Raw genomic sequence first — 25890 nt, 5'->3', positions numbered from 1 at the left:
ACAAGCTGCGGCAGCCGGATCTCTGGCACTGAGTGGAGCTGAGAAGCAGGAAAGGTATGGCCACATTAGTGGGATTGTATTACAGACCACCCAATAGTCAACGAGACTTGGAAGAGCAAATCTGCAGAGAGATAGCAGGCAACTGCAGGAAACATAAAGTTGTGGTGGTAGGGGATTTTAATTTTCCGTACATTGATTGGGACTCCCATACTGTTAGGGGTCTAGATGGTTTAGAGTTTGTAAAATGTGTTCAGGAAAGTTTTCTAAATCAATATATAGAGGGACCAACTAGAGGGGATGCAATATTGGATCTCCTGTTAGGAAACGAATTAGGGCAAGTGACAGAAGTCTGTGTAGGGGAGCACTTTGGTTCCAGTGATCATAACACCATTAGTTTCAATTTGATCATGGACAAGGATAGATCTGGTCCTAGGGTTAAGGTTCTGAAATGGAAGAAGGCCAAATTTGAAGAAATGAGAAAGGATCTAAAAAGCGTGGATTGGGACAGGTTGTTCTCTGGCAAAGATGTGATTGGTAGGTGGGAAGCCTTCAAAGGGGAAATTTTGAGAGTGCAGAGTTTGTACGTTCCTGTCAGGATTAAAGGCAAATTGAATAGGAGTAAGGAACCTTGGTTCTCAAGGGATATTGCAACTCTGATAAAGAAGGGGGAGTTGTATGACATGTATAGGAAACAGGGGGTAAATCAGGTGCTTGAGGAGTATAAGAAGTGCAAGAAAATACTTAAGAAAGAAATCAGGAGGGCTAAAAGAAGACATGAGGTTGCCTTGGCAGTCAAAGTGAAGGATAATCCAAAGAGCTTTTACAAGTATATTAAGAGCAAAAGGATTGTAAGGGATAAAATTGGTCCTCTTGAAGATCAGAGTGGTCGGCTTTGTGCGGAACCAAAGGAAATGGGGGAGATCTTAAATAGTTTTTTTGCGTCTGTATTTACTAAGGAAGTTGGCATGAAATCTATGGAATTGAGGGAATCAAGTAGTGAGACCATGGAAACTGTACAGATTGAAAAGGAGGAGGTGCTTGCTGTCTTGAGGAAAATTAAAGTGGATAAATCCCCGGGACCTGACAGAGTGTTCCCTCGGACCTTGAAGGAGACTAGTGTTGAAATTGCGGGGGCCCTGGCAGAAATATTTAAAATGTCGCTGTCTACGGGTGAAGTGCCGGAGGATTGGAGAGTGGGTCATGTTGTTCCGTTGTTTAAAAAAGTATCGAAAAGTAATCCGAAATTATAGGCCGGTGAGATTAACGTCAGTAGTAGGTAAGTTATTGGAGGGAGTACTAAGAGACAGAATCTACAAGCATTTGGATAGACAGGGGTTTATTAGGGAGAGTCAACATGGCTTTGTGCGTGGTAGGTCATGTTTAACCAATCTGTTGGAGTTTTTCGAGGAGGTTACCAGGAAAGTGGATGAAGGGAAGGCAGTGGATATTGTCTACATGGGCTTCAGTAAGGCCTTTGACAAGGTCCCGCATGGGAGTTTAGTTAGGAAAATTCAATCGCTAGGTATACATGGAGAGGTGGTAAATTGGATTAGACATTGGCTCGATGGAAGAAGCCAGAGAGTGGTGGTAGAGAATTGCTTTTCTGAGTGGAGGCCTGTGACTAGTGGTGTGCCACAGGGATCAGTGCTGGGTCCATTGTTATTTGTCATCTATATCAATGATCTGGATGATAATGTGGTAAATTGGATCAGCAAGTTTGCTGATGATACAAAGATTGGAGGTGTCGTAGACAGTGAGGAAGGTTTTCAGAGCCTGCAGAGGGACTTGGACCAGCTGGAAAAATGGGCTGAAAAATGGCAGATGGAGTTTAATACTGACAAGTGTGAGGTATTGCACGTTGGAAGGACAAACCAACGTAGAACATACAGGGTTAATGGTAAGGCACTGAGGAGTGCAGTGGAACAGAGGGATCTGGGAATACAGATACAAAATTCCCTAAAAGTGTCGCCACAGGTAGATAGGGTCGTAAAGAGAGCTTTTGGTACATTGGCCTTTATTAATCAAAGAATTGAGTATAAGAGCTGGAATGTTATGATGAGGTTGTATAAGGCATTGGTGAGGCCGAATCTGGAGTATTGTGTTCAGTTTTGGTCACCAAATTACAGGAAGGATATAAATAAGGTTGAAAGAGTGCAGAGAAGGTTTACAAGGATGTTGCCGGGACTTGAGAAACTGAGTTACAGAGAAAGGTTGAATAGGTTAGGACTTTATTCCCTGGAGCGTAGAAGAATGAGGAGAGATTTGATAGAGGTATATAAAATTAAGATGGGTATAGATAGAGTGAATGCAAGCAGGCTTTTTCCACTGAGGCAAGGGGAGAGAAAAAACCAGAGGACATGGGTTAAGGGTGAGGGGGGAAAAGTTTAAAGGGAACATTAGGGGGGGGCTTCTTCACACAGAGAGTGGTGGGAGTATGGAATGAGCTGCCAGACGAGGTGGTAAATGCAGGTTCTTTTTTAACATTTAAGAATAAATTGGACAGGTACAAGGATGGGAGGTGTATGGAGGGATATGGTCTGTGTGCAGGCCAGTGGGACTAGGCAGAAAATGGTTCGGCACAGCCAAGAAGGGCCAAAAGGCCTGTTTCTGTGCTGTAGTTTTTCTATGGTTTCTAAACGGTCAGTGGCAGACGCCAACATCTGAATTGTGTCTCTTTCTCATTAATCTCTCTCATCTCTCTTATTAGCATTTTGAATGTTTCTCCATTGTCTTTCGTTATCTCTCTCATTAGCATCATCCATTCTGCAGCTCTGCTTGGTTTCACACATGGCATTATGTTTAGCTGTTCACGGTATTGGTTAGATTCCACTCAGAATGCTGCATTTGGTTTTCTATATTGCACTTTAGGGAATTCAACTGAATAATAACTTTTCTCAGCATTATGCAGTTATTTCTTTTCATGATTGAAACAATAACCAGTATTTCCAGGATGTTCTGCATCACTGAAAATTCAAGCAGACATTTCCTGTCATGGTCTACCTCTGTCACCAGGGTTACCGAGGGTGACACCATTCCACATGCAACACTCTTATTGGGGAACTTGAACTTAATGGCACCTAGTGTAGGGTACTCCTGACACAATAGAATCTTTCCAGAACAATGTCGGACTGGGACTCCTGCAGGTAGGTGGAATAGTTAGCTAAATCCTGAATTTTCTCCTTCCCTCTGTCTATCTCCATAACATATTCCTCACCTTCCAGAGGCTCCCTGAAACTTTTGTCTGGTCTCATTTTGTTATGTTTTTGATCCCATGTTGAATCAATTTCACCGACAAGGAGATATTTTTCTAAACTTGTAGCCTGCAAAATGCCAAGAAAATATTTGTTTCCATGAGATCTTCTTGCAGTTTATCGGCATTATAAACCTTTCTCCTCTTTGAGCCATTTATTGGGCCACCCTGTACCCTTTTAAACATGCTATTCCTCAGGCATTCACCCAGAATTTGTCTTTGTCTCCCATAACACCTGCCACTCAGCTGCATTCTGGAAAAGACCTGATCCCTTTTTTGACTCAATTTATAACACATTTAACCTCTTGTTTCTTTTTCAAAGGAGTACAGTGGAGGACGGATGGCATTCACAATGTCACATTTGATCCAGAGACAAAACTAATATCCTTTAAGATGGACATGTTCAATACTTTCACTCTAATTCAGGGAAATTACGTCAACATGCCTTTCCAGTCCTGGGAAATCAAGCCAGTGGGAGAAAATGAGGCTCTTTTAACTGTTTCTGCTGCTTTAAATGTAGTGGAAATTCAAATCAAGGTACAGTACTTTTTCTGCTTACGCTGTTTATTTAACATTGAGAAGAGCACAGCAACAGCCAATAACAGCACAAGCCAGGAATCCAGGGGGGATGTTTGTGATTTTTGGACCACTTTGAGCAGTTGCTTGGTGTGGGATGATACATGCCTCTGTGTGTTGCCACTTGTCGTGCCTGCTAGGAAGCTTGAATGCTTGGGAAATCTGGGTCTCAACTGACTGGGGTTGGCGAAGTGTTGTGGGGCGATGGAGGAGAAATCAGTCAGCCATTTCACTGAGCTATCCAAAACCAAAGTCTCCACTGCTTGTAGGAAGGGTTATGTTTGTTCTCACAAGAACTAGTTATAAATAATTTATTCAATGGTCCTGAGCAGTTTAGATTAGATTAGATTTATTTATTAGACATATATTGAAGTGCAAATGATGCATTCCACTTTATATTAATAACCAACACAAGGATGTGTTGAGGGCAGCTCACAAATGTTGCTTTACATTCAGGCTTTACATAGCATGCCCACTATGTTTAGCAGAACAAAACAGAACACAACAAACAACAAAACGGCAAAAAAAAGCCCCTTTCTCCCTACTTCCCACCCACCCATACAGCCAGTTTTCCAACCACAGGACGAGCCTTTGAGCTTCCAGTCTCCAGGCTTTGGCCATTGGTCTTTGATGACTGGATTTCCAATCCACCTTCGATTTTCAGTACTGACCCCTGGACTGGCTGGTGACAGGACTGATCTCCAGACCACAAACTCCAGGCCTGCTGATTCACCGGCCCTCATGCCTCCTGCTCACACTGACTTCTGATCCCAGGACCCACCAAGCTGGGATAGTCCGACATCCATGGATGCCCTTTATTACACAGCCATGTCACTGGTCTTCAAGTGTGGAGCGAATGCCTAGACGCTAGATGTCCTTCATCACCCGTCCATGTCACTGGCCTTCGAATGCAGAACATAGAGCAGAGTCTGGCTTCTCTGACCTGGCTTCTAACTCCTGCTGCAGTTTATGTTTATGTTTAGCAGATACTCCCTGGCATTCTAAAATAATTTGTCTGGCCTTTGAGTCATCTGTCCTATCCCAACAGTATATATGCTGGTCCTCGTATCGTCCTACTGGAATGTCAATAGGGACCTGCTCTCTATCACAATTAAGCTGCCAAATCATACGATTAATCAGATGAAAACTTAAACCTGCTTTCTTAATAAAATCACTTCCTATAATATGTTTTTAAACAGTTGACAAGTTGATGAGCACACTCCATTGTCCCAAATGTACGTTCAGTGGTGAAGTCAACTCTCCTACTTGTGAGTGTCCAGTAAATGCACTTAAAATAATAGTATCTTGTATTTCCCAACTTGCTGCATTAATGTGGATGTGTTTAGGGTAGTTCTAGAGCAGGAGTCGGCAACCTTTTTGCCTCTGTGGGCTGGATTGTGTATTAATGAGCGAACAGTGGGCCAGGTAAATGCCATAAAAAACTTGGGATATGGGAATTACCCATTTAAATACATCTAGTTGTGTTTTGCCTCAAATTAATGAATAACACATGCTAGAAAATCATTTGTGTTTAACCAAGGATGCCGATTGGTAATCAAAGAACTCAGTTTAGTTTTTCTATCCCACCATTGCTGGTGCCCCATCAGTTGTGATGCCAATTAGCTTCGATACATTAAGTTTCATTTCTGACATCATTTTCAGCAAGGTTCAAAAATGTCTGCTCCAGTAACCGTGTCCTTAATAGGAATTAATTGAATAAACTCTTCAAAAATTTGAAAAGTTGAGGTCATTCCTCGCACAAACACTGCAAGTTGAGCAGTGTCTCTCAAGTCTGTACTCTCATCAAGTGCAATTGAAAAAAAAATGCAATTCGTTGCAGGCATCCCTTAAACAACTTTTAACATCTGCTGACATTTCTTCAACTCACTGTGTAATCATTCTTGTTGACAGGCTGATAGATGCAAATAAAGATTTCTTTTCAGGACAAACAATATCCACCACTGTCAGTAAACATTCTTTGAGAAATTCTCCATCTGTAAAAGGCTTCATCTTTTCTGCAGTATGCTTTGAGACTTTGTAGCTGGCATGGGTATTTCTTTCATTTTCCCAACTTTTTCGACACTCAGCGTCTACTTTCCTGCATTTCGCATTCATTGCCATTGGAATTTTTTTCTTTGATTTTATTTCGAAACGGGAGTTATTCAACAAGTATCATTGCACAAGTAAAAATCTGGATATTTAGCGTGGATTTTTTCTTAAAACACAATGATGATGTTTCTGTTTACAAATTTGAACGATCCCATCTGAAAACCTGCGTGTGCACAGAGAGTATCTAACACATATTAATAAGGTAGTCTGCCTTCCCGTCATTCGTATATACCAGTGTTTGGTTTGGAACAAAACGGAACCTGGGGCCAGTGTAACAAGACGCCATGCATCAGTGTGGTCGCGTGAAACACTCAGAATAAGGAAAAATCGCTTGCGGGCCGTATAAGCATAGTATCTCAATATTTGCTTGCGGGCTGATCAAAATACCTTCGCAGGCCGGATGTTGCCTACCCCTGTTCTAGCGCCTCCTATATCACAAAGAAATTTTATAGGGTGGACTCATACCCTAACTCCTACAAGAGGTCTTCCTGCACTATCCCACCTTACGGTGCACACCAATGTAATGGAGGCCTGACACCGTCATTGTGCACTTGGAGCCCCTGTAGGTAAGTCTGGATACAGTTGTGGGTTTCCATTGGCATCTTGGATATTACATTGTGGGAAATGTGCCTGACGTTCCAGGGCAATGGAGCCTTGGCTACATCCTGACCATTCCCAATCCGTCTGGGTTATGGGGAATCCCTGGCAAAATGACTTTCGTGCCTGTAATTCAAACATTTCCATGGGGATCTGGTATTCATAACAGGGAACGTAGGCATTCCAACCTTGTCCTTGACCACTCCTCCTACTAGGTGGTGCTGTTGAGCATGGCAGTGGCGTACCCTGATGAGCGCCCCCTCTCCCTTCATTCTGCCACTTCACACCTTGTTCTCTTATAGGAGTCATCTGAGAAACCTGCTTCCCCTTATCCTCCTTAGAACCTTTCTCCCCTACTTCCTTTTCCCATGCTTCTGAGAACCCATGCTTCAGTATGTGTGGGATTTGTAGGATCAAACATTTCACCCACTCTTCTGCTCTCCTCATGCTGTACGTTACCAAGGGCCTCAGCCAGCTACTGAGCTGTTGTCAAGTCAAATTCTGCCTATCCAAAGTAGGACCATAAACACCCAAGGGAACCGGTCACAAATGAAGAGGGGTGCTCCTCTTTCCGTTGTCTGCACTTATGCAAAGCTTCCACCGGATCATCTCACTTATAAGATAGCTTCTAAGATAGCCTCCTGTAAATCACCCAGAGTCCCCTGGCCTTGTCCCTGTTCCTACTGTAAGGCGGAGTGTAACGCTGAAGTTAGACACAGGACGAACTGAGGTTCCTCTGCTTCATCTAAACCATGGATCATCCTATGCTGTTGAAAGTGCTGGAAAAGTTTCCGAAGGTCTTCTCCCCGCCCACGTTTTGGTATATTCACAGCTATAGCTATCATTTGGGCCACGTCAAAAAGGGTAGAATGCCATGTCACAACTGGATGCCTGGCTGTGGCGTCTCTACACCTCTCTCGGTTACCATGGGTGCCATTGGGGCAGGGGTGTTGAAGGTTCCACCCCCTCTTGGAAAAACCCATGGGGGTCGTGGTCACTTCGCCAGTCATCCTCACTATTATAGAGTGTCACCTCATACGCTAAATCTACATCACTGTCATTGTCAGCCCTCGCGCCAAGTGTACATATCATTCCACTCTGAACTGAGAGTTGCAGCTTTTTGACCTGTTTTAAACTGTTAGTGTGATTGGAGCTGCCTTTTTTTCTCAGCTGCTGATTTCTGTACAACATTTATAGCAGTCCATAAACCCAGACACTGTCTTTTCCATTTCTCTAATTTTGTACTCACCTTTTTATATTCCTCTTCTCGTTTCTCCTTCTCTCTCAGTATGTGTTCACATGCAGTCTGAAACTGACTCGTGGATTAAATTCACTAGACCATGCTCCCTCAGAATTTTATCTTCCTTCCTCTCTCCCTCTCTCTCTCTCTCCAGCTCTTCCTTACACTTACTCAATTCCCCTGTCAGTTTCTGTTTTTCTCTCCCCACTTCCCACATACAGTCCATTGTAAATTTTTTAAATCTCTTGTAATTCCTTTGATTTCTTTTCACTAACTGCTTTCTATAATGCATTCCCCCAGGGTCCCTGACCCTCCCACTCTCAATCTCTCCTATCCACACCTCATAGTCGGGCCATTTTCTTCATAAATATTTAACTACATAGCACCTCATAGGCCTGATTTTATTCTCACAAGTCAATGAATATGTTATAAAACAAAAGATCACTCCCTACTTTGTACATAGTTTTCTTCTTTTGATTGTTCTTTCTTTCCTCTCCTTTCTATAAGTGTATACCTCAGATAAATATGATGTGGAGATTTGTGACAAATATGACTATATGATATATATGTACAGTATCTGAAATACATCTTATGGAAAGTTTTGTTTGATGATGAACTTCAATAAAAAATAAATTACAAAAAAAAAGAAAATAATCTCTCCAATCCCCTGAACCCCTTGGGTTCTTCTTGTCCTCTCCCTTTCCCGTGGGTGATTCAACTCAAAACTAGGGTCCCAAACTATTTTTTTAGCGCACCCCAGGATGCCAAAATATGTTGACCATTCATCAATGGAACTAAGTTAGGAAACTTACTACACGACTCTTAATTAATTGATGCTCGCACATTATTGTCTCTGCACAAACAACATGTTAACTCTCGGCTAACAACCTAGAACATGAATTATACTAATACTCATGCAGACCACTTTCCCAATTTATAACACCGAAACAGGAGATCTCCACTGGCCAGACGATCAATCCTTTCTTCTTCCAACCCCTGGCGTGGGGGTTCTTCCACGCAATGGTGAATCTCTGGTTTTACCATCATCTTGTATCTGAAAAACCCCTGTGTTTCGATCCATCACTTACGCATTCAAATATTGCCGTTCAGTGGTTATTGGCTGTGGGTCATCTGATTGACCTTTAGCACCTTCTTATTTACTCCGGTCCAAGCCAGCATCCATTTATTGTCCCTCTTCTGCTCTTTGTTTAAAATCAGTTACAAAACCAGTAATCAGTTTGAATCACTCAGGGCAGTCAAAAACCTGCATATTATATCTAACAAAGAGCACCTCACAAAAACTTCTAATTTGCAAATGATCTCCAGTCTAGCAGATTACCTAGAGCATCATTGTGTCTACTTTAAAACATTAATCAAGCCAAGCAACTTCAGTTCACAAAATGGAAGACATAGAGGTACTTCACAAATCAGAATCAGAATCAGAAGCAGGTTTATTATCACCAGCATGTGATGTAAAATTTGTTAACTTAGCAGCAGCAGTTCAGTGCAATACATAATGTAGCAGAGAGAAAAAAATAAAATTTATCAATTACAGTGTACATATATTGAATAGATTTTTTAAAAATGTGCAAAAACAGAAATACTGTACATTAAAAAAAGTGAGGTAGTGTCCAAAGATTCAATGTCCATTTAGGAATCGGCTGGCAGAGGGGAAGAAGCTGTCCCTGAATCACTGGGTGTGTGCCTTCAGGCCTCTGTACCTCCTACCTGATGGTAACAGTGAGGAAAGTGCATGCCCTGGGTGCTGGAGGCCCTTAATAATTGAAACTGCCTTTCTGAGACAGCGCTACCCGAAGATATCCTGGGTACTTTGTAGGCTAGTACCCAAGATGGAGCCGACTAGATTTACAACCTTCTGCAGCCTGTCAGAATGCTGTCCACGATACAACTATAGAAGTTTTTGAGTGTATTTGTTGACATACCAAATCTCTTCAACCTCCTAATAAAGTATAGCCACTGCCTTGCCTTCTGTATAACTGCATTGATATGTTGGGACCAGGTTAGATCCTCAGAGATCCTAACACCCAGGAACTTGAAACTGTTCACTCTCTCCACTTCTGATCCCTCTATGAGGATTGGTATGTGTTCCTTCGTCTTACCTTTCCTGAAGTCCACAATCAGCTCTTTCATCTTATTGACGTAGAGCGCCAGGTTGTTGCTCTGGCACCATTCCACTAGTTGGCATATCTCACTCCTGTACGCCCTCTCGTCACCACCTGAGATTCTACCAACAATGGCTGTATCGTCAACAAATTTATAGATGGTATTTGAGCTATGCCTAGCCACACAGTTATGTGTATATAGAGAGTAGAGCAGTGGGCTAAGCACACGTCCCTGAGGTGCACCAGTGTTGATCATCAGCGAGGAGGATGTTATCATCAATCCACACAGATTGTGGTCTTCCGGTTAGGAAGCTGAGGATCCAATTGCAGAGGGAGGTACAGAGGCCCAGGTTCTGCAACTTCTCAATCAGGATTGTGGGAATGATGGTATTAAATGCTGAACTATAGTCGATGAACAGCATCCTGATGTAGGTATATGTGTTGTCCAGATGGTCTAAAGCTGTGTGGAGAGCCATCGAGATTGTGTCTGCTGTTGACCTATTGTGGCGATAGTCAAATTGCAATGGGTCCAGGTCCTTGCTGAGGCAGGAGTTCAGTCTGGTCATAACCAACGTCTCAAGGCATTTCATCACTGTCGACGTGAGTGCTACCAGGCGACAGTCATTAAGGCAGATCACGTTATTCTTCTTAGGCAATGGTATAATTGTTGCCTTTTTGAAGCAAGTAGGAAATTCCACCCATAGTAGTGAGAGGTTGAAAATGTCCTTGAATACTCCCACTAGTTGGTTGGCACAGGTTTTCAGAACCTTACCAGGCACTCCATTGGGACCTTCCCCTTTGTGAGGGTTCACTCTCTTTAAAGACAGCCTAACATCGGTCTCTGAGACGGAGATCACAGGGTCATCAGGTGCAGCAGGGATCATCACAGCTGTAGTTGTGATCTCCCTTTCAAAGTGTGCATAGAAGGCGTTGAGTTCATTTGGTAGTGAAGCATCGCTGCCATTCATGCTATTGGGTTTCACTTTGTAGGAACAATGCAGATTTGGTGGACTATGGAAAAATTCAAATATGGAAGAAAAATGGCAGCCTCCATTCCTTTGACCTCATGGCAAGAACAAAGACAATTGTTTTGTCTACTTCCACTATCCTTGACCCATTTGAGTTCACTATTTTCTTCCATATTTCAATTCCTCCATGGCCCTCCAAATTTGCACTGATTACCAAACACCCATTAATACAAAACCCACAGCAATCCTATTTCATTCCCAGCAACCAGATTCTATCACTTGCCTACATGCCAGGGGAAATTTACATTCCTAGTTAACCTGCCAACCTACATGTCTTTGGGATATGTAAGAAAACCAGAACACCCAGAGGAAACCTTAACAGCCACAAGGATACATGCAAACTCCACACAAACAGCACCCAAGGTGAGGATTGACCCTGGAGCTCTGGTGCTGTGAGGCAGAAGCCTCATCTGTAACATCACTGTACTGCCCCTTTTATAAGTAAAACATGAGATAAATAACTCTCACTTTTATAGGAATGAACTATTTGGCAACTAATATTTTTGTTATAAAAGTATAGTTCACTAATGTTCTTTATGGAAAGGAATTGGCCTACATGTATTTCTAGAATTAGAGCAATGAGGTCAGCTCCAGGGTAATTAGAAATGCACAACACCCTCCTCTGCTCCATCATCCTCCCTCGCACACAATGATGTATTTAAACCACATTCATTAAATACCACATAACCTTGGAGATTAAATTGTAGTTGGATTCTCAGCAATACATTTCCTTTCCTTTCCCATTTTACTGCCTCTTTGTAGAACATAAGGACGTAGGAAAATCCAAGCAGCAGTAGACCATTTGGCCCTTCTATCCTGTCCCAGCATTCAATACAATCATGGTTTATGTACACCTGGCATCAACTCCTCCTCCGTGTCAAGTCACACTCTTTCAAAACTCTATCTACCTCCCCTTTGAACATTTCAAATGATCTAGCCTCTAGCGTGGAGAATTCCAGACACTGTGCAAAACCAAAAGAAATTCTACACCCGACGCAGACTGGGAGATCGTTTTGCTGAACACCTACGCTCTGTCCGCCAGAGAAAACAGGATCTCCCAGTGGCCACATATTTTAGTTCCACGTCCCATTCCCATTCTGATACGTCTATCCACAGCCTCCTCTAATGTAAAGATGAAGCCATACTCAGGTTGGAGGAACAACAGCTTACATTCCATCTGGGTAGCCGCCAACCTGATGGCATGAACATTGACTTCTCAAACTTCCGTTAGTGCCCCACCTCCCCCTTGTACCCCATCCATTATTTACTTATATACACACATTCTCTCTCTCTCCTTTTTCTCCCTCTGTCCCTCTCACTATACCCCTTGCCCATCCTCTGGGTTTTTCCCCTCCTCCCCCTTTTCCTTCTCCCTGGGCCTCCTGTCCCATGATCCTCTCATATCTCTTTTGCCAATCAACTGTCCAGCTCTTGGCTCCATCCCTCCCCCTCCTGTCTTCTCCTATCATTTTGGATCTCCCCCTCCCCCTCCCACTTTCAAATCTCTTACTAGCTCTTCCTTCAGTTAGTCCTGACGAAGGGTCTCGGCCCGAAACGTCGACTGTACCTCTTCCTAGAGATGCTGCCTGGCCTGCTGCGTTCACCAGCAACTTTGGTGTATGTTGCTTCAAATTCTACACATCTCTGCTTTAAATGACCATTCCCTCATTTTGTAACTCTGTCCCCTTGTCTGAGACTGTCTCACTGATAAAAACATCTCAACATCCACCCTGTCTTACACATGACCCAGTATCCTACATGTCTTGGTAAATTACCCCACATTATTCTAAACTCCAGAGAATACAGACACAATTTGTTTAGCCTCTTTTGATAGAAAAATCCTCTCATCCCAGGAATTAGCTTCATAGTGTTTCAAGGAAAGTAAGCACTTACATTGCTTCATTCATTGCCTTAGTGAGCCCAAAGTACTTTGTGGAAATAATGTTCTTTAGGAATACTGTTGTCAGATAGGGATCAATTTGGGTATAGTGAGCTTCTGTGAACACCGGTGTTTCAGTTAAATAAAGGTTGGCTAGGACACCAGAGGAAATTCCTTGTTCTTCGAAATGCTATGGAATCTTTGGCGTCTCTCTGAGAGGGCAATTTGGGCCCATACCCCATCCAAAATACACCCACAGTTATGTCGTATTCCCTTAGCTGTATAGAGTGCCCATGAATTTGAACCTACAAACATTGAGCTTACAGCAAAATGCTGTCCCCTGAGTTATAGCTGATGTAATGTTAGTGTTTTCATTTTGTCCTTATATTCCCTGATATTTAGAAAGTTGGAGAGATTTTAACCATATTTTCAAAATATTGAAGCAAGCAAATATAATCATAGTTATAGAGCTTTACCTCGGACATCCTCCCTATACTTTTCTCTAATAATCTTAAAATTATGCTCCCTGGTATAACCCTAGACCAGGGGTTCCCACCCTTTTTTATGCCATCAGCCAATACCATTAAGCAAGGGGCCCATAGATCCCAGTTTGGGAACCCCTGGTCAAGACTCCAGGACTGCCTTCTAACTCCTCCACATCCCTGTCCCTAATCCATGTTACTGGCCTTTGAGCATGGACTGGAGGCCTAGAGTCCAGGTGTACTTTATCACCCGGCCATGTTGCTGGACTTCAAATGTAGAGCAAAGGCCTAGACTCTGGCCTGGCTTTGAACTCCTCCACACCACTGTCCCGAAACTCTAATGTCACCACAAACGCACACTGTGCTTGAGAGATAACCCCACTGATGGTCATCATCACCCATCCATGTCACTGGCCTTTGAATGCAGAGCATCGACCAGAGGTCTAGACTCTGGCTTGGTTTCTAACTCCTCCACATCCCTGTCCCTAAACTCTAACCTAGCCACAAACATACACTGTGCTTGAAAGCACAGTCCCACATCGAGTAGAGCTGCTGCCTCACAGCTCCAGTGACTGGGTTCAACCCTGAGTCCTGTTCATACCTTTGAGGAGTCTATACGTTTATCAAGTCACCTCTCATCCTCCTTCATTCCAAAGAGAAAGCCCTAGCTTGCTCAACTGATCCTCATAGGACATGCCTTCTAGACCAAGCAGCATCCTGGTAAATCTCCTCTGCATTCTCTCTAGAGCTTCCACATCCTTCCTATAATGAGGTGACCAGCAATGAACACAATATGTAGAATAACCAAAATTTTATTGAACTGCAACGTTACCTCACAGTAAATAGCACCAAGGGAGTCAAATAAATACAGGGAACTTATAACGCTCACTGTCCAAAGGAAATTAGGCAGAGGGTTTGAAAGTGGTGTTGAGGGGCAATATTTCTGTAGTTGAGGTTAAGGAGATAATCACTGGTATCCCATTCCATTCTTGCCCTTTGCTGTTTTTGATTCTAGACTGTATTAGTGATATCAGTCAGAGGACTGGAGACATAGTGCCTGGCTCTCTCTGCATTATAGTTGAGAAGTAGAGGTGGTGCCAGAAAAGACTCAGCAAGATAAGTTAATTTTGAATGACTTCTTGTGTCTTTGTGGGGCGGGAGGGCAGGAATGCAATTCAAGGCCATACACAATTTTGTTGCTCCAGACATCACTTCCAGAACGCTTGTTGATCATGGCTCTGCCAGTATCTTCATGTCAATTGAAGTCCTACATGTAGCCTCCCTGTGGAGTTTGGTTTGGTGATTATTCCTGATCACGAAGCCCAGTTAAAACGACCCATACCTCATAATGCAGAGGCGAAGACAGCTCTTTCTCCCCACACGCTCCAGTCTTATTGTTCAGGAAGCACATTCTAATTTGAAGGATAACCAACCAAGGGACAACAAAAATCTACATTAGCAGTGTTGATGTTTACAATGCAAACTGGACTGCTATCTTGCATGAATAACAAGATCATGCAGTTCATGGTTCCTGAGTTCTCGTTTTCACATGATTTATTGCATGCAAAACTAAAGGTTTGTTGATGTTAATGCATTCCCTGGAATAGACTAATTCAAGCTGATTTTTTAAAAACTTATGTTATCTCAAGTTGTTACAACCTATGTGTTCTTGCCTGTTTATTTTGAATGTTGGGCTAATAATTGATATTGGAATGGGATTTAAACCCCACAGTCTCTGGTGGAAACTGCATTTGAAGTTATGATTTATTTCCGAATTCTGTATTTCTGTATGCTAATCTCAAGGAGCTGTTGATTTGTGCATTGTGAGAGCGAGATCTGAAAAAGCCAGTGGGGTCAATTGGGACATTCTGCATGTTTGAGGTCATGGGATAATTAGGTACTTCACACATAAAATTACCCCTCAAGGTACTAGCAAAATGGAAAATTGTCAATGTTCAAGCAGGAAGGAAGACAAAAAAATGGATAACTATAGGCCTATGAGATTAACAGCTGTTGTTGGCAAGGTGCTGACATCTATAATCAAGGAAGGAATAGCCAGTTATTTAGAGAATTTTAATCAAACCAAGTCAGGAAAAAGAAATAGAAAAACTACAGCACAATACAAAGTTGTGCCGAATATGTCCCTACCTTAGAAATTACTAGGGTTACCCATCGCCCTCTAATTTGCTAAGCTCCATGTACCTATCCAAAAGTGTTTTAAAAGACCCTATCATATCCGCCTCCACCACCATTGCTGGCAGCCCATTCCATATAACCATATAACAATTACAGCATGGAAACACCTCAGCCCTTCTAGTCTGTGCCGAACTCTTACTCTCACCTAGTCCCACCGACCTGCACTCAGCCCATAACCCCCATTCCTTTCCTGTCCATATATCTATCCAATTTAACTTTAAGTGACAACATCGAACTTGCCTCAACACTTCTGCTGGAAGCTCGTTCCACACAGCTACCACTCTCTGAGTAAAGAAGTTCCCCCTCATGTTACCCCTAAACTTTTGCCCTTTAACTCTCAACTCATGTGCTCTTGTTTTAATCTCCCCCACTCTCAATGGAAAAAGCCTATCCACGTCACCTCTATCTATCCCCCTCATAATCTTAAGTACCTCTATCAAGTCCCCCCTCAACCTTCTACGCTCCAAAGAATAAAGACCCAACTTGTTCAACCTTTCTCTGTAACTTAGGAGATGAAACCCAGGCAACATTCTATTAAATCTCCTCTGTACTCTCTCAATTTTATTGACATCTTTCCTATAATTCGGTGACCAGAACTGTACACAATACTCCAAATTTGGCCTTACCAATGCCTTGTACAATTTTAACATTACATCCCAACTCCTATACTTAATGCTCTGATTTATAAAGGCCAGCATACCAAAAGCTTTCTTCACCACCCTATCCACATGAGATTCCACCTTCAGGGAACTATGCACCATTATTCCTAGATCCCTCTGTTCTACTGCATTCTTCAATGCCCTACCATTTACCATGTTTGTCCTCTTTTGGTTAGTCCTACCAAAATGTAACACCTCACATTTATTAGCATTAGACTCCATCTGCCATCTTTCAGCCCACTCTTCTAAGTGGTCTAAATTTCTCTGCAAGCTTTGAAAACCTACTTCATTATCCACAACTCCACCTATCTTAGTATCATCTGCATACTTACTAATCCAATTTACCACCCCATCATCCAGATCATTAATATATATGACAAACAACATTGGACCCAGTACAGATCCCTGAGGCACACCACTAGACACTGTCCTCCAATCTGACACACAGTTATCCACCACTACTCTCTGGCATCTCCCATCCAGCCACTGATGAATCCATTTTACTACTAAGATATTAATATCTAACGATTGAACCTTCCTAACTAACCTTCCATGTGGAACCTTGTCAAAGGCCTTACTGAAGCCCATATAGACAACATCCACCGCTTTAACCTCATCAACTTTCCTAGTAACCTCATCAAAAAATTCTATAAGATTTGTCAAACATAACCTTCCACACACAAATCCATGTTGACTATTCCTAATCAGACCCTGTCTATTCGGATACTTATATATACCATGTCTAAGAATACTTTCCATCAATTTACCCACCACTGACGTCAAACTCACAGGCCGATAATTGCTAGGTTTACTCTTAGAGCCCTTTTTAAACAATGGAACAACATGAGCAATACGCCAATCCTCCGGCACCATCCCTGTTTCTAATGAAATTTAAAATATTTCTGTCAGAACCCCTGCTATTTCCACATTAACTTCCCTCAAGGTCCGAGGGAATATCCTGTCCGGACCTGGAGACTTATCTACTTTTATATTCCTTAAAAGAGCCAGTACTTCCTCTTCTTTAATGATCATACTTTCCATAACTAGCCTTCTTGATTCCCTTACCTTACACAATTCAATATCCTTCTCCTTAGTGAGTACCGAAGAAAAGAAATTGTTCAAAATCTCCCCTATCTCTTTTGGGTCCGCACATAGCCGTCCACTCCGATTCTCTAAGGGACCAATTTTATCCCTCACTATCCTTTTGCTATTAATATAACTGTAAAAACCCTTTGGATTTATTTTCACCTTACTTGCCAAACCGGCCTCATATCTTTTAGCTTTTCTAATTTCTTTCTTAAAAGATTCTTCTTACATTCTTTATATTCCTCGAGCACCTCATTTACTCCAAGCTGCCTATACTTATTGTAGATCCCTCTCTTTTTCCGAACCAAGTTTCCAATATCCCTTGAAAACCATGGCTCTCTCAAACTTTTAACCTTTCCTTTCAACCTAACAGGAACATAAAGATCCTGTATCCTCAAAATTTCATCTTTAAATGACCTCCATTTCTCTATTACACCCTTTGCATAAAACAAATTGTCCCAATCCACTCCTTCTAAATCCTTTCGCATCTCCTCAAAGTTAGCCTTTCTCCAATCAAAAATCTCAACCCTGGGTCCAGTCCTATCCTTCTCCATAATTATATTGAAACTAATGGTATTGTGATCACTGGACCCGAAATGCTCCCCAACACATACCTCTTTCACGTGTCCTATCTCATTCCCTATCAGGAGATCCAACACCGCCCCTTCTCTAGTTGTTACCTCTATGTATTGCTGCAAAAAACTACCTTGCACACATTTTACAAACTCTACGCACTCACCACACTCTGCATAAAAAACTTATCCCTGACATCTCCTCTGGTACTCCCAAGCACCTTAAACCTGTGTCCTCTTGTGGCAGCCATTTCAGCCCTGGGAAAAAGCCTCTGACTATCCACACGATCAATGCCTCTCACTATCTTACACACCTCTATCAGGTCACCTCTCATCCTCTGTTGCTCCAAGGAGAAAAGGCCGAGTTTACTCAACCTGTTTTCATAAGGCATGCTCCCCAATCCAGGCAACATCCTTGTAAATCTCCTCTGCACCCTTTCTATGGCTTCCACATCCTTCCTGTAGTGAGACAACCAGAACTGAGCATAGTACTCCAAGTGTGGTCTGACCAGGTTCCTATACAGCTGCAACATTACCTCTCGGCTCCTAAATTCAGTTCCACGATTGATGAAGGCCAATACACTGTATGCCTTCTTAACCACAGAGTCAACTTGCACAGCTGCTTTGAGCGTCTTATAGACTTGTAGCCCAAGATTCCTCTGATCCTCCACACTGCCAAGAGTCTTACCATTAATACAATATTCTGCCATCATATTTGACCTACCAAAATGAACCACGTCACACTTATCTGGATTGAACTCCATCTGCCACTTCTCAGCCCAGTTTTGCATCCTATCAATGTCCTGCTGTAACCTCTGACAGCCCTCCACACTATCCACAACACCTCCAACCTTTGTGTCGTCAGCAAACTTACTAACCCATCCCTCCGCTTCCTCATCCAGGTCATTTATAAAAATCACAAAGAGTAAGGGTCCTAGAACAGATCCCTGAGGCACACCACTGGTGACCGACCTCTATACAGAATATGACCCATCTACAACCACTCTTTGCCTTCTGTGCGCAAGCCAGTTCTGGATCCACAAAGCAATGTCCCCTTGGATCCTATGCTTCCTTACTTTCTCAATAAGCCTTGCATGGGGTACTTTATCAAATGCCTTGCTGAAATCCATATACACTACATCTACTGCTCCTCCTTCATCAATGTGTTTAGTCATATCCTCAAAAAATTCAATCAGGCTCGTAAGGCACAACCTGCCCTTGACAAATCCATGCTGACTGTTCCTAATCATATTATACTTCTCCAAATGTTCATAAATCCTGCCTCTCAGGATCTTCTCCATCAATTTACCAACCACTGAAGTAAGACTCACTGGTCTATAATTTCCCAGGCTATCTCTACTCCCTTTCTTGAATAATGGAACAACATCCGCAACCCTCCAATCCTCTGGAACCTCTCCCGTCCCCATTGATGATGCAAAGATCATCGCCAGAGGCTCAGCAATCTCCTCCCTCACCTCCCACAGTAGCCTGGGGTACATCTCATCTGGTCCCGGATACTGAACCAATGTGATGCTTTCCAAAAGCTCCAGCACATCCTCTTTCTTAATACAGTATCTACATGCTCAAACTTTTCAGTCTGCTGCAAGTCATCACTACAATCACCAAGATCCTTTTCCATAGTGGATACTGAAGTAAAGTATTCATTAAGTACTTCTGCTATTTCCTCTGGTTCCAAACACATTTGTCCACTGTCACACTTGATGGGACCTATTCTTTCACGTCTTATCCCCTTGCTCTTCACATACTTGTAGAATGCCTTGGGGTTTTCCTTAATCCTGCCCACCAAGGCCTTCTCATGGCCCCTTCTGTCTCTCCTAATTTCCTTCTTAAGCTCCTTCCTGTTAGCTTTATAATCATCTAGATCTCTAACATTACCTAGCTCTTTGAACCTTGCATAAGCTTTTCTTTTCTTCTTCACTAGATTTACTACAGCCTTTTGTATGCCACAGTTCCTGTACCCTACCATAACTTCCTTGTCTCATTGGAACGTACCTTTGCAGAACTCCACACAAATATCCCCAGAACATTTGCCACATTTCTTCCGTACCTTTCCCTGAGAACACCTGTTCCCAATTTAAGCTTCCAAGTTCCTGCCTGATAGCTTCATAATTCCCCTTACTCCAATTAAACACTTTTCTAACTTGCCTGTTCCTATCTCTCTCCAATGCTATTTTAAAGGAGAGAGAATTATGATCACTATCTCCAAAATACTCTCCCACTGAGAGATCTGACAACTGACCAGGTTCATTTCCCAATACCAAATCAAGTACAGCCTCTCCTCTTGTAGGCTTATCTACATATTGTGTCAAGAAACATTCCTGAACACATCTAACAAGCCCCACCCCATCTAAACCCCTTGCTCTAGGGAGATGCCAATCGATATTTGGGAAATTAAACTCTCCCACCACAACAACTCTGTTATTATTACACCTTACCAGGATCTGCTTCCCTATCTGCTCCTTGATATCCCTGTTTCTATTGGGCGGCCTATAAAAAACACCCAGTAGAGTTATTGACCCCTTCCTGTTCCTAACCTCCACCCACAGAGACTCCGTAGACAGCCCCTCCATAACGTCCACCTTTTCTGCAGCCGTGACACTATCTCTTATCAACAGTGCCACGCCCCCACCTCTTTTGCCTCCCTCCCTGTCCTTTCTTAAACATCTAAAACCCAGCTCTTGAAGTAACCATTTCTGTCCATGAAGTTAACATGGTAGTCCTTGATTAATACATAAAATGCTGGAAGAACTCAGCAGATCAGGCAGCATCTACAAAGGGAATGAATATTTGACTTTTTAGGCCAAAACCCTTTCTATCATGTTTTTATGAAAGATCGATCATGTATGACAAGTTTGCTAGAGTTCCTTGAGAACGTAACAAGCAGGATTGATAAAGGGGAACTTGTAGATGAGGAGTATGTGGATTTTAAAACAGGATTTGACAAAGTGTCACATAAAAGGCTGATACATAAGATAAAACTCATGGTATTTGAGAAGTGTGTTAGCATTAATTGAATAATGGTGATGATTAAGAGGGCGCCGGTAACTGGCGTCTCTGCGCGTGCTCTCCTGAGCAAACTGCCCTCTACATTATCCTATACCCGAGAAACCCTTCTAAACCTCAAATCTGCTACATCTAGCAAGATCAACAACACCCTGGTGAAGCTACTGACCCAGCTGGAGACCACTGCGCCAGAACTGCTTCTTAAACTCCGGACCGCACCTGGACCCCACCAGCGAGGCCCACCACGTTCCCGGAGACCCGCGGTCTGCTACCGTGCTGGAGCGCTTGGAGACACGGCCCATTCCAACCAGCACCTCTCTGGAGCAGACGACCACACAGAGGTGATGTCGGAGACCTCAAGGTGCCCCAGACACTTCCCCGGCGCGACCACCGTAAAGCTCCATTGGTGGCCATCCACAGCTGCCGGAAGTGAGGCCTCCGCCGCCGACCTCGGAAATCGAGCCTGAGGCTCAGCTGGAGCGGAGGCCTCCACAACCGTGACTCGGCTTATGGACTTGTTTCAGCCAGGAACCTGGACCTCCGGGATTAAGTGTTGGCTTTGGGGCCCGACCCAGTCTACAGCTCAGGCCCTCAGCGGCTGGAAGCGGCCGCGGAGCCTCCCCCATCACTCAGCCCGACCCAGAGCGTCCGACGACGCGACCCGCGGGATGCGTCCACCAACCACAGAGAGCTGACAACAACACAGTGCATCGATGGAGACCCGGAAAGATGCACTATTTACCGAGGAAGCATGGGAAAAGAGCTGGGCTGCTGGTCAGATTGAAGCTGAGGGGCTTCAGGGTCCCTGTGCCCACCATCCTACTAGCTAATGTGCAAGCCATAGAGAACAAGGTGGATGATCTTAAAGGGAGACTCACCTACTGCAGGGAGATGCAGAACTGCTGTGTATTCTGTTTCACTGAGACCTGGCTCTCCCCTGACACCCCCGACTGTGCCATCTGACCGGAGGGATTTTTGATCCATTGGATGGACCGCACGGCGTCTTTCGGCAAGACGAGGGGAGGTGGTGCCTGCCTACTGATCAACACTGCGTGGTGCTCGGACACAGTGGCACTGACAAGCTCCTGCAGCCTGGACCTGGAACACCTGTCGGTGAAGTGTCGTCCCTACTATCTGCCACGGGAATTCACCTCGGTCATACTGACAGCGGTCTACATTCTCCCCCCGGCGGACGTGGAGTGTGCTCTGAGCATACTGTATGCCAACATCAGTGAACTTGAGACCAGGTATCCGGAGGCTTTGCTCATTGCAGCCGGGGACTTTAACCAGGCCAACCTCAGAAAGGCGCTGCCAAAGTTATACCAACATGTCTCCTGCCCCACTAGAGGCCCGAATATACTTGACCACTGCTACACAGCAGTCAAGGATGCCTACTGTTCCGTCCCACGACCTCACTTCGGAAAATCAGACCATCAGGCCGTATTCCTCCTCCCGGCTTACAAACAGAAACTGAAGCGGGTGTCAAAAGTAGTGTCGCATTGGATGGAGGAAACGGATGAGGTCCTCCGTGACTGCTTTGAATCGGTGGACTGGTTAGTATTCAAGGACTCGGCAGCTAACCTCAATGAGTATACCTCAGCTGTCACGGACTTTATTTGGAGATGCACGGAGGACTGTGTGTCTCGCGAGACGATCCGGGTATTCCCTAACCGGAAACCTTGGATGAATTATGAGGTCAAGTCCCTTTTGAAGGCTAGAGCTGCAGCTTTTAGGTCCGGGGATACCAGTCGCTACACGGAATCCAGGCGTGAACTCCGGAAAGCCATTAAGGGTGCCAAGAGGCAATATCGAACCAAGTTGGAAGCCCAGGCTAACCAGAGGGATGCCAGTAGACTATGGCAGGGTCTAAATGAGATCACTGGGCGCAAAGAAAAGGCTGGGAATATCAATAACTGTGGCGCTTCTCTTCCTGATGAACTTAACGTATTCTACGCAAGATTCGAACAGAGGAGGAGCGTCCCGCTCCGTCCGGATGAACCGGACCTGATAGCATCGAGATTCATCGTCACCGAGGAGAACGTTAGAAGGACCTTCCTGAAGATAAATCCAAGGAAGGCGACGGGCCCAGATGGCGTCCGGGGACGGGTTCTCCAGGCCTGTGCAAGCGAGCTAGCTAGAGTATTTGCTGACATCTTCAACTGCTCCTTGCTTCAGTCTAAGATCCCCTCGTGTTTTAAAAAGGCAACGGTAATCCCAGTGCCGAAGAAGAACAAGGTGGCATGCCTGAATGACTATTGACCTGTGGTTCTGACATCAATTGCTATGAAGTGCTTTGAACGATTGGTTATGGCACACATCAACCACAGCCTACCAGTCAACCCCGATGCTTTGCAATTCGCCTACCGGAGCAACAGGTCAACGGCAGATGCCATCTCTCTGGCGCTACATTCCTCCTTAGAACACCTGGAGAATAAAGACGCATACGTAAGGCTCCTTTTCATTGACTACAGCTCTGCCTTTAATACCATCATTCCAAATAAACTGATTCCTAAGCTCCGGAACCTTGGCCTTAGCACTCAGATCTGCAGCTGGATCTTCAACTTCCTCACAGACAGGAGCCAGGCTGTAAAAATAGGGGACAAGCTCTCCTCTACAATCACTCTGAGCACCGGTGCCCCACAAGGCTGTGTACTCAGCACCCTGCTGTAGTCACTGTACACCCATGATTGTGTAGCCAAGTTTCCATCAAACTCAATATATAAGTTTGCTGATGACACAACAATTGTAGGCCGTATCTCGGGTAATGATGAGTTTGAGTACAGAGAAGAAATTAAGAACCTGGTAGCATGGTGCGAAGACAATAACCTATCCCTCAACGTCAGCAAGACGAAGGAATTGGTTGTTGACTTCAGAAGGAGTAGCGGACCGCACGACCCCATTTATATCGGTGGTGCGCAAGTGGAACAGGTCAAAAGCTTTAAGTTCCTGGGGGTCAATATCACAAATGACCTGACTTGGTCCAACCAAGCAGCGTCCACTGCCAAGAAGGCCCACCAGCGCTTTTACTTCCCGAGAAAAGTAAAGAAATTTGGCCTCTCCCCTAAAACCCTCACTAATTTTTATAGATGCACCGTAGAAAGCATTCTTCTAGGGTGCATCACAATCTGGTATGGAAGTTGTCCTGTCCAAGACCAGAAGAAGCTGCAGAAGAGTGTGAACACGGCGCAGCACATCACACAAACCAATCTTCCGTCCTTGGACTCACTTTACACTGCACGTTGTTGGAGCAGTGCTGCCAGGATAATCAAGGACACAACTCACTCAGCCAGATCTGGGCCGTACCCTCCAAATCTCGTTTTTTTGCACTACCTTACTTTCCATTTTTATATTTTCTAATTATGATTTATAATTTATATTTTTAATATTTACTATTGATTTGTAATCTGGGGAGCTGGAAGCGCTGAATCAAATATTGCTATGATGATTGTACGTTCTAGTATCAATTGTTTGGCGACAATAAAGTGTTTATAAAGTATAAGTATAAAGTATTTAGAAAATAGAAGTCAGAATTAATAGGCCTTTTCTAAGCAGCAAGCATGTAACAAGTGGGGTGCCCAAGGATCAGTGATTGGCTCTCAATTATTTACTATTTATAATAATGACTGAAGGAGGGAGCAGAGTGTAAGACATTCAGATTTGCCAATGATATGAAAATAAATGAGAGGGTATGCTCTGTTGAGGAAATTTGGATGCGGCAACAGGATATAAATAGGTTGAGTACTGTAGGTCAAAACTTTGCAAATGGAGTTATGGAGTTTAATGCAGGAGGGCACATTTGTAAGATGAATCTAAATGCAGACTGTTATAAAGCTGGAGAAGGGCTGTACAGGGTGATATAGATGTTCTTATATATGAAGGTCAAAAGTAGCAAAAATTTAGCAGGCACCTGCAGCATGTTCTTAGGAAGGCAAAACTGAGAATGCTATTGATCAGCAGTGAACATAATGTTATTGATCAGTTGTTAAATTGGGGAGCAAAATGGCAGATGGAATTTATTCCCAAGAATGAGATGAGAGCATTTTATGGGACCTAATAATGATAGAACATGCAATATGAACGGTAATTGCAATAGGAAGTATTTAGGAGCAGTAAGACCATAGATCCCTCATAGTGGCAGCAGGATTCGATCGGTATATGAAGAAGGTGTATTAAAAGCTTGTCATCATAAGCTAGGCATAGAGTATAGGAGAAGGAAGAATCTCCGTACAGCTCTATAAAACATTAACGGGAGATTAAGCCGTAGCTTGACTATTGTCAAAGTCAAAGTCAACAACAAGTTTATTGTCTTATGCACAAGTACATATGATGTAAACAAGTAGATGCAATGAAAAAACTCGTAGCTGCATCACAGGCACATGGCATCATAAAAGGAGCATTCATGAGAAAAATAAAGGCATAGACTATTTTCTACATGGGGGGCAAATTCAGAAATTGGAGGTGCAAAGGGTCCTGGGAATCCTAGATCAGGATTCCATAAAGGTTAACTTGTAGGTTGAGTCGGTAGTAAGGAAGGCAAATGCAATGGTAGCATTCATTTTGAGAGGACTAGAATCTAAAAGCAGGAATGTAATTCTGAGGCTTTATAAGGCATTGGTCAGACTACACATGGACTATAGTGAGAAATATATAGAGAAGGCAGGTACAGGATTCTGAGTTGGATGATCAGCCATGATCATACTGAATGGCGGTGCAGGCTCAAAGGACCGAATGGCCTACTCCTGCACCTATTTTCTATGTTTCTATGTTTAAATCTTAGGCCCCATATCAAAGAAAGTGTGTGCTTTCATTGGAGAGGGTCCAGAGGAGGCTTGCAAGAATGATCCTGAAAATGAAATGGTTAATGTACGACAAACATTTGATGGCCCTGGGCCTATATTCACTGGAGTTTAGAAGAGTGAGGGAGGATCTCATTAAAGCCTATCAAATTTTGGAAGGCCTGGATAGCTGGATAGAGTAGACATGGAGAGGATGTTTCCAATTCTGGGGGAGTCTAGGACCAAAGGACACAGCCTCAGGATTGAAAGACGATCCTTTAGAACAAAGATGAG

General features: G+C 43.5%; 1 protein-coding gene across 3 annotated transcripts in view; it reads left to right on the top strand.

The window, feature by feature from the left end:
• The window catches only part of dnai7 (dynein axonemal intermediate chain 7), a 112161-nt gene that overhangs the window by 69979 nt on the left and 16292 nt on the right, over positions 1-25890 (top strand). For all 3 annotated transcript variants that reach the window (XM_072241615.1, XM_072241617.1, XM_072241618.1), the window contains one exon: positions 3573-3787. In XM_072241615.1, the coding sequence (XP_072097716.1) occupies positions 3573-3787 (215 nt within the window). The remainder of the gene's footprint in view (positions 1-3572; positions 3788-25890) is intronic.

Source organism: Mobula birostris, chromosome 23 (assembly GCF_030028105.1).
Source record: "Mobula birostris isolate sMobBir1 chromosome 23, sMobBir1.hap1, whole genome shotgun sequence".
In the NCBI taxonomy this organism is placed as follows: domain Eukaryota; kingdom Metazoa; phylum Chordata; class Chondrichthyes; order Myliobatiformes; family Myliobatidae; genus Mobula; species Mobula birostris.
The sequence above is the reverse complement of the archived record's forward strand: the minus strand, read 5'-3'. Positions and strand labels throughout refer to the sequence as shown.